General features: G+C 42.9%; 1 protein-coding gene and 1 long non-coding RNA gene across 4 annotated transcripts in view; one reads left to right on the forward strand and one right to left on the reverse strand.

Annotated features, from left to right (window-relative positions):
* Positions 1 to 1,245, reverse strand: part of NOC3L (NOC3 like DNA replication regulator) — a 26,413-nt gene extending 25,168 nt beyond the window's left edge. For 2 of the 3 annotated variants that reach the window (XM_032313912.1, XM_032313911.1), the window contains exon 1: positions 667 to 792. In XM_032313912.1, the coding sequence (XP_032169803.1) occupies positions 667 to 675 (9 nt within the window). In that variant the 5' untranslated portion in view covers positions 676 to 792. Of the gene's footprint in view, positions 1 to 666; positions 793 to 1,131 lie in introns of those variants that run through there. The other variant, XM_032313913.1, reaches the window with a different exon arrangement.
* Positions 855 to 6,014, forward strand: LOC116573676. The gene is made up of 2 exons (XR_004278920.1): positions 855 to 973; positions 5,826 to 6,014. It is a non-coding gene; the product is annotated as an uncharacterized LOC116573676 (long non-coding RNA).
* The last annotated feature ends 3,773 nt before the right edge of the window (positions 6,015 to 9,787 follow it).

Raw genomic sequence — 9,787 nt, forward strand, 5'->3', positions numbered from 1 at the left:
ACCCAGAACAAAATGCTGTCTTTAAAGTAAGTGACATTCATATATCGTGTTACTGCTTGCTAAGTTTTCCAACATATTTGATTCCAACAGCCTCGTTAAGCAGTGATTGCTGCTACCTTCAAGTAACTGATGACAAAGCTAAGGCTGAGAGAGATTATATGACTTGTCAAAGACTCTTAAACTAAGGAGGGCAAACGGAATTAGGATCTGTGGATTTCGACGCTTGCTGGTAACCTCTAATTGAGAAATTCAAATCCCAGCTCTTTTTCTTTGAGAAGCGGGGCAAATCACTTGCTTTCTTATCCCCACACCCGTCAGGGGAAAAAAAAATGGACTCAACCTGCGTCCCAAGACTCAGATTATAACTCGCTGGGAGCAGGACCCTGCCACATTTCTAAAATAAAGGATTCGAAAGATGGTCTCGAAGAACCCTTTAATGTCCGACACCCTATAGAGAGAAGACTTCGTGCTTGTATCATCGCGGCCCCCTGAAGCCGAGCGCGAGCACAGTTGGCGATCCAAATCTAAGTGCCGGGAGGCTGGCAGCGCACAGAAGGGAGGGAGCCCCGAATCCAGGCCACCGCCCCCTATACAAGGGCAAAAACTCGCCGAAAAGCTACACCAGGGGGCCTAAGCCGCGGAGATCGGGCTCCTCAAGACACTTACCGCTTTCATCCTTAAATATGATGAGTCCCAATCCTACAGCTTCCCCGGGGATAAATGTAATCCAGAGATCGCAAGGCTGTAACTAACACACGTGCGCAAACCCCTAAGCTGCGCCAGGCGGAAGCTACCCCTGGCCCCTCCCCATCCTCCGCCGCCGGAAATAGAAGTGGGACTTCCGCGCCCACACTCGGCCGCGCGCCCTCTCGCGGCACCGGGCGGGTGACACGCCAGTGAACGCGCCTGTGAACGTGCCGTGTCCCTGAGCCGCGCTTGCCGAAGGCGGGTGGCCCCCGGGGAACTTCATAAGGTCTGTGATTCCTGTCCTGTCGCCCAACTTCTTTTAAAGTCCTGGGGAAGTCGGGCTCCACCTTTCAGGACGAAAAGGCTTGCTTTTTATCAGTCACCTCCCACACGTCGTGCCTCTCCTCACGCAGCGTATCTCATCTTTCTGTCAGAGATACTGACCTTTGCAGTTGGTTTTCTTCCGTGGAGGCTTGAGGGCAGGAAAGGCGTACTCCTTTTGTGTCATGCCTGCCCCCTCCACGGGCTCTCTGGGCGTGTTTGTGGAATGGCGAATGACTTCTCATGACCTTCCGGAACTCGAAAGTCTCTCAATTCTTTTTTTTTTTTTTTTTTAAAGATTTTATTTATTTATTTGACAGACAGAGATCACAAGTAGGCAGTGAGGCAGGCAGAGAGAGAGGGAAGCAAACTCCCTGCTGAGCAGAGGGGCCTTTGCGGGACTGGATCCCAGGACTCCAGGATCATGACCTCAGCCGAAGGCAGAGCCTTGCCCCACTGAGCTACCCAGGCACCCCTGGAAAGTCTCTTAATTCTCAATATTTTATTCTGAAACGTTTCTTGCTGTCATTTCAACCATTGTCTGATAAAGAGGTATGTCGGTGAGACTCTGCATTTCAATATTTTGCAACTATTACCTGTGTGTAAATTTTTGTCTGATTAATTCCAGCAAAGTCATTAATTCCAACAGGAAGATGTAGGTACTGCAAAAATATAGTTTTCAAAATGTTTGTCCCTCAAGAACCTTTTTTTTTTTTTTTCCTGAATAAGAATTTCACTCCAGTTTATTTTTTAAAGAAATAAAGCCTGTGATTCTTGAGCACACCTCCCAAAGGACTTGGGACCCCAGCAGCCCTAAGCCAGGTGGGAAAAGCTGGAGAGAGAGGCCCAGAAGTCTGAGCTTCCTGGTGGGTGTTAGTGTTAAATAGACTCGGAAGAAAACTGCCAGTTTCTGGGTTCCCCTTCAGAGACCAGGAATCCCATCCTATCTGGAATGATTTCCCTCCCTTCCAAGTTCACTGGTTTGGCCCGTTGTTCTCTGTCCTTCCACATATACTCAGAAACAGCAGAGCCTGTCCCACTGGAGTATTACTTCATCAAACAAACTGAAAACATTACGCTGTGCTCTTCCCATGTGCCAAAATCCCTTACCAAACAGCAATTTATCTCTGGTCACTCCCATCCTTCCAGCCTTCCCTCCAGTCTCTCCACGGGTGAGGCATCCCCACTTCCATTCAAAACCAGTTTTTCTCCCAACTTTATCAGACTCCTGTACCACTAATTACCACTTCTCTGTTTTCCTTCTCCCTTGGATCCTTCCCCTCAACCTAATAGCACATTCAAATCTCTTCCATAACTTTCTTTCTAATGAAAATATTTTTTTTTATTTACTTATTTGAGAAAAAGAGAGAGAAGGAATGAGTAGAGGGAAGGGGCAGAAGGAGAGGGAGAAGCAGATGCCCTGCTGAGCAGAGAGTCTGATGCCAGACTCCATCCCAGGACCCTGGGATCATTACCTGAGCTGAAGGCAGACACTTAAGCGACTGAGTCACCCCGGCGCCCCTGGCGCCCCTGACTCTATCTCCTTTTAGTTACTGTTTCATTTTCCTCCTTTCCTGCTTCTCCTTATTTAAAAAACAAAAACAAAAAAAACTGGTATTCCGATGTCTTCACTTCCTCTTTTCTGTTATCATAGCCCAAGTTTGTGCTAGCTTCTTGAGGAATTAAATCATATGTTTGGCCCTTTCAAGTTTATAATCAGCTTGAATCCCTAGATCATTTTGCAACAACTGTTGCCAATCTAAATCCCTCCCATCTTGAATTTGAGCAATTATTTGAACATAAACTTAAAAATTGAAGTTTACATGATTTCTACTAAACATGTTAAGCCTCTGCCTTTGGCTCCGCTCAGATCATGATCTCAGGGTCCTGGGATGGAGCCCCCTCATCGGGCTCTCTGCTCAGCAGGGAACCTGCTCCCCACCCTCTCTCTGCCTGCCTCTCTGCCTACTTGTGATCTCTCTATGTCAAATAAATAAATAAAATCTTTAATGGCTTCTCAATTCTATGTTCTCCAGCTTTGTGTCATTTCCCACTAGTTCAACCCACTGCTAAACTCAGGGTTTTGGGCCTTCTTGGATCTTCCAGAGCTTTCCTGAACATTTGGGTTAAGAGAGGTCACTGGGCTACCCCAAACTATCTTCACAAGTATTATATGCAGAGATTCCTATGAGCCCTTTAGAGCAGTCTATTAAGAACCCATCTAGATCTGCCAACATTCCACTGTCACTCTCATTGGGGTCATTAAAAACCTCCAAATTGTTTTTCTAAGTATGCACTAAGCTATATCATTTCTTTTTACTCTTTTTTTTTTAACCTCACTAGCTCTCTACTACATTTGATGCTACACATTTCTTCTTTCTCATATTACAGTGTCAGTGTCCTTGGCTTTCCTAACAACCTCTTCCCTGGGTTCTTGTCCTACCTCCATTCCTTCTTCCTCTTGCTTTTTCAGTGTAGGTGATTCTCAGGGTTCTGGCCTGGGCCCACTTTTCTACTTCTCATTCTACTTGCTCTTCCAGTGTGATCTCATTCATCTACATATTGCAAAAAGATTTCCAAGTCTTTTGTCCAGTCCATACCTCTCCCTCCAAGCTTCCTTGTCATAGCTACCTCCTTCTGGACATCCCCACATGGTTACCATGGAACTTCAAATCACCATGCTCAAAACCAAACTATTTTCTTCCCAGGGGCCTCTTCCAATATTCCCTATTTTATTCATTTACCCACAGCTAGAATTCCAATACTCCAGAGTTCTTGGGATACAAGCTAGGGCTTTCTTGACCATTCTCTATAATAAACTGATTTTTTTAATGTCACTAAATAGGCATAGAACAGTAAGACTTCTGGTGTTCCTGTCCCACAAGATAATTCATATAAGTTGTAACAAGGGACCTTGAAACTAAAAGCACAAAATGGGCTCAAAAGAGATGTTGTATTTCCTAAAGAGGAATTACTATATGGTGCCAAATTATAAATGTAAATCTCCAAAATTCAGACATCAAGAATTTGAAAATATATATGTCAGGGGGCGCCTGGGTGGCTCAGTGGGTTTAAGCCTCTGCCTTCAGCTCAGGTCGTGATCCCAGTGTCCTGAGATCAAGCCCCGCATCCGGTTCTCCATTCAGCGGGAGCCTGCTTCCTCCTCTCTCTCTCTGCCTGCCTCTCTGCCCACTTGTGATCTGTCTGTCAAATAAATAAATAAAATCTTCAAAAAAAATACATATGTCAGGACCTCTTCCTTTAGTAATGTCAAAATATAGTTGAAAAAAATGTATATATAGTTGAGAAAGATAATTATGCATGACCAGGGACGCCTGGGTGGCTCAGTTGGTTGGACGACTGCCTTCGGCTCAGGTCATGATCCCGGAGTCCCGGGATTGAGTCCCGCATCAGGCTCCCAGCTCCATGGGGAGTCTGCTTCTCCCTCTGACCTTCTCCTCACTCAGGCTCTCTCTCACTGTCTCTCTCTCAAATAAATAAATAAAATCTTTAAAAAAAAAATTATGCATGACCAAACAGAGATTAATAGAAGAGTTTGTAGGGGCATCTGGGTGGCTCGGTCAGTTAAGCATCTGCCTTTGACTCAGGTCATGATCCAAGGGTCCTGGGATAGAGCCTCCGCAGCATCAGGCTCCCTGCTCAGCACTCTGCCTGCCACTATCCCTGCTTATGCTCTCAGTCAAATGAATAAAGAAATATTTTTTGAAAAGTAGAAGAGATTTATAGGTGCTAAAAGAAAAAAAAAGCTTGGGAAGAAATGACAGAGCAATGTATACTTAAATGGACACTTATAAAAAGGACAAAGTTCATATAGAAGGGATAATGCTTTCTGAGGAAGATCACACAGGTAATGCAAATAATTTTCATTGTGGCCCATCAGGAAATGAAGTTAAAATAGCTAATAGCTATAATTACAGCTAATGATTAATTATGGAATTAAAATTGTAAACAAAAGACTGATGCCAAAAAAATAATAATCTAGCAGGTTTTGTTGGTGTCCCGTCAACATCCTCTCAGCACTTACTTCACACATGCAGAAAAACGTCCTCTATAAGTGTTTACAACTTTTAACCTGAGGACTTTTTCGTGAACCCTGCAAAATAGGTCAGAAGTGCCAAAGAATTTTGACTCCTGAGAGCAGTCTTCAACCAGTGATAAATTGAAGTTGAAGGATAAATTGTGGAAGGCTGAAAAATGTCCTCCAAAATATTTGGCCCTAAGCCCTAAAGCCTGTGAATATTACCTCATATGGCCAAAGGTGTGAATAAGGATCTTGAGATGGGGAGATTATCCTGGACTATCCAGGTAGGTTCCAAATGGAATTACATGTGTCTGTATATAAGCTTGGAGGAGAGAGATTAGAAGAGGAAAAGGCATTGTGACTACAGAGCAGAGATTGTAGTAATGTAGCCACAAATCAAGTAATGCCCCAGCACCAGAAAGGGCAAGAGGCAAGAGACAGATCCTCCCCGAGATCCTCTGGAGGGAACACAACCCTGCTGACAGCTTGATATCAGTGATAATGATTTCTGATTTCTGATCTCAACTGGTGAGAGAGTGAGTTTTGTAGGCACCTGACTGGTTCAGTCGGTAGAACCTGAGACTCTGGATCTCAGAGTTGTAGGCTTGAGCCTCACATTGGGTGTAGAGATTCCTTTAAAAAAAAACAAAAACAAAAACAAAAAAACTTCTGTTGTCTTCAACCACCAAATCTGTGACAATTTGTCACAACAGCCATCAAAAACTAATACACTAGTATTTACACTAATCAGCATGCTAATGTTCTCATTCCACAGAAGTAGGATGTCTCTGAGGCATCTTCCACATTGTCTCCCAGAGATCCACGGAAGGAATGAGCTCCACCTACAAAGCTGACCTACTCATCAGCCTACTCTTTCATAGTCCTTTTCTTCCCCGTCTCACTTCCCCACCCTTCTATCAGTGGTCTCTGGACTCTTCTTTAAAATAAACCACTTATACTTAAATCCTTGTGTATTAGTTTTCTGGGGATGCCATAACAAAGTACCATAATTTGCATGACCATAACAAATTTATTCTCTCACAGTCTGGAGGCTGAAAGTTAGAAATAAAGGTGTTGGCACACAATTGTTTCCTTTTTAGGGATCTGAGGGAGAATCTCTTCAGTGCTTCTCTCCTAGCTTCTGGTGGCAGCTAAAAGTCCTAGGAATTCTTCAGCTTGTGAGTGCAAGACTCTAGTCTCTGCCTCCATTCTTACATAGCATCCCCTTGTGTCTATGTCTTCACATGGCTGTCTTCCCCTCAGATTGGATTAAGGGCTCACGCTAATGACCTCATCTCAACCTAATTACATCTGCACAACCCCTGTTTCCAAATAAGATCACACCCATAAATACTGAAGGTTAAGATTTTATCATATTTTGGAGAGCAAACTATTCAACCCATAAGACCTTGACTCAGGGTCAAATTCGGGGACCCCAACCTAAGACGTATCACTTATTAAACACTTTTTATGGTTCTCTAAGTACAAATTATTTCATTTTATCCTCAATAATTTTATAAGATAAATATTAGCTCCATTTTAAAGTTAATGAATCTGAGGCTTAGATATGCTGTGACAAAGTCTGCATTTTACCAGGTGGGAAATGTAATAAAATGCTAGTTCCACCAGTGGGAGTACTTTTTCAGCAAAAGGGATCAAATGCCTTAAACTCTTTTTCTAATCTGCTATATTATAAAACAGGAAAAATTAAAGAGGATCTTCTTAGAGTTCTTTTCTTACTTAAGATTTTTGCTGATAAATTAAACTGATAACACATGACATTTCCTCTTGCTTGAATTAGTTGTTCAGAGCCAGTATTTATTCATTGCTTTCCAAAATGTCTAGGGAAGGGGAAGTAGATTCCGTGCACAATGTCGTGTATAGTTTCTAATAGTCCCTTTGGCAGCAACAGTTCCTCGCTCCCCCCCACCCCCCGTACCAGACTCTGCTAGGAGCTCTCTATGAAAGAGTGTTTGTAAAACAAGGGCACTGTGTCTCTAGATCTCTATTCTAAAGCTGCTGGGAAGTATAGCTGAGCACCAAGGGACTATAGAGTAAAACTAATATCTAAAGTAACATGTAAGTCATCTCACACCTCCCAGAACATACCCCTGCTTATTGTAATATTCTCTATCACCCCTATCACCAAAGTTCAAGTCCTCCCTCTGCTTGGAAATACCTCATTCATGTACTTACCACACACACACACAAGGAAGGCCTGCTTACCTGGCACGTTCCAAGTTGCTGCTGCACTCGGAGTGACAACTGTCACTCCAGAAAGAAGATAACGATCTGCCCCTAAGGACTCTCTTTCTTGGGCCCATTAGGGCAAAAGAGACTTTTTAATGTTCTATTTAGGACCTCTTAACACCCAGAGAAAAAGGAAATTTGTGGCTCCTGGAGGTAGCAAAAATGGGAAGTGAAAGGAGCGGAAGGATGTAACTGGAAGGGACAGGCTCCAAAATAGCTAGTTTTTAAAGATAACTTAAGGATGTATGTGTATATCACAGTAGAATTATAGTGTTAGTAATCGTATGAGTTGCCTAGCTCTGCTTAATAAATTACTCTAAAACTTAGCAACTCAAAACAATAAACATTTATTATTTCACACAGTTTCTGTGGGTCTGCAATTTTGGAGTGGCTTAGCAAAATGTTTCTTGTTCTGGAAGTTGAAGTCTACGTGTTGGGTAAGGCTGCACTCATCTGAAGACTTTAGTGAGACTCCAGGATTAACTTCTAAGATGGCTCACTTGAATGGCTCTTGGCAAAAGGCCTCAGTTCCTTATTGTCTGTTGGCAGGAAGCTTCAGTTTTTCATTGTGTGGCCATCTCCTTAGAGAACTGCTTCAATATCTTCATGACAAAGCAGCTGGCTTCCCCCAAAGCAAGTTATCCAAGAGAGAGCAAGGGGAAAGCTCTAATGCCTTTTAAGATCTAGTCATATAGTGGTGTTTAAACCTAGTTACAGATTTAAGTCACCCAGGAACTTTGGAAACGAAGAACACCCCATCCCACGTAAACGAAATCAAATCTCTGAGGGTGATGCCTAAGCATTTTTACTCTTTTTAAGCTAACCAGGTGACTCTAATACAGGCATGTTTGAGAATCCTGCGTGGGGCACTGATGCTCAGATGTAGCTGCATGTTGGAATCACTTGGGGCGGGAATTGAAAACACCGATTCTATAGTCCTTTTATAGGGTAAATTTTGCTCCCCAATTCATATATTGAAATCCTACCCGTAGAACCTCAGAATGTGACTATACTTGGAGATGGGTTCTTTTAGGAGGTCAAGTGAGGTCATTAGGGTAGGCCCTGGTCCTTATGAGGAGATCAGGATACAGGTTCAGAGATAAGACCATGTGAAGGAACGAGGAGGGAAAAACCACCCTCTACAAAGCCAAGAAGAGAAGCTTCAGAAGAAACCAACCTTGCAGGCACCTTGATCTTTGATTTCTAGTCTCCAGAATCCTGAGAAAATAAATTGAAAAGAATAAATAAATAATCAGGAGTCACCCAGGCTCTGATACTTTGTTATGACAGCCCTAGTGAACTAATACAGAATCCATCCTCAGAATTCTGATTTCGTAGGCATGAATATGACTGGGGATCAGAACATTTTTAATGTTCTCAGGTGATTTAATGTGTGTCAGGGTTAAGAGTCCCTGCTTTAGGTATCCTGATGTTTTGACTTCACCTGTTTTTTTTTTTTTTTTGAAGATTTTATTTATTTATTTGTCAGAGAGAGAGAGTGAGCACAGGCAGACAGAGTGGCAGGCAGGGGGAGAAGCAGGCTTCCTGCTGAGCAAGGAGCCCAATGTGGGACTCGATCCCAGGATGCTGGGATCATGACCTTAGCTGAAGGCAGCCGATCCCAGGATGCTGGGATCATGACCTTAGCTGAAGGCAGCCGCCCAACCAACTGAGCCACCCAGGCATCCCTGACTTCACCTGTTAAAAAAAAAAAAAAAAAAAAAAAAAGATCCATTCTTGGAAGTCATCACCTCCGCTATTCAATTTGTTAGAAGTGAGTCACTTAATTCAGACCACATTCAATGATAGGGGAATGAGAGTTCACTTTTTGAAGGGAGAAGTATCAAAAAAAATTTGTGGACACATTTAAAAATAATCAATGTTAATGGAGCACCAGGTGACTCAGTTGGTTGATTTCAGCTCAAGTCATGATCTCAGGGTCCTGGGATTGAGCCCTGGGTGGGGCTTCATGCTCAGTGGGGAGTCTGCTTAAGGATTCTCTCTCTTTCTCTCCTACCTTCCCTCTCTCCCTCACCCTCTGCCTCTTCCCCGACTCACACTCTTTCTCTCTCTCTCAAATAAATAAGTAAATCATTTTTTTAAAAATGAGTATTGGGTCCAATGAACATTTATTGAGCATTTTTACTAGGACCTGAGTGGGGCACTTGAATTCAAAAACAAATTATTTCCCTGCCACTCAGGAAATTGGAATTCAGCCTAAATTCAGCCTAAAGAAATTGGAATTTTTGTATAGGTAGGTAAGAGGCAATTTTAGAACACAGGGCATTACAAGACTATAATAGTTTAAAGCTGAATGTTCATGAGGTGAGATGTAAATTGCAGACAATATGAGGGGCTGGTTTTCTTCTGAGCAGAGAGGAGAGGTTATTTTGTAACCATGTGACTGCCCATTCTTGAAACTTTATAGGATCTGAACTGAGAAATGAGGAAGTACAGAGATGGTGATTCATTCCATCTTGTAATCCT

The sequence above is a fragment of the Mustela erminea genome, chromosome 14 (assembly GCF_009829155.1).
Source record: "Mustela erminea isolate mMusErm1 chromosome 14, mMusErm1.Pri, whole genome shotgun sequence".
Lineage (NCBI taxonomy): Eukaryota > Metazoa > Chordata > Mammalia > Carnivora > Mustelidae > Mustela > Mustela erminea.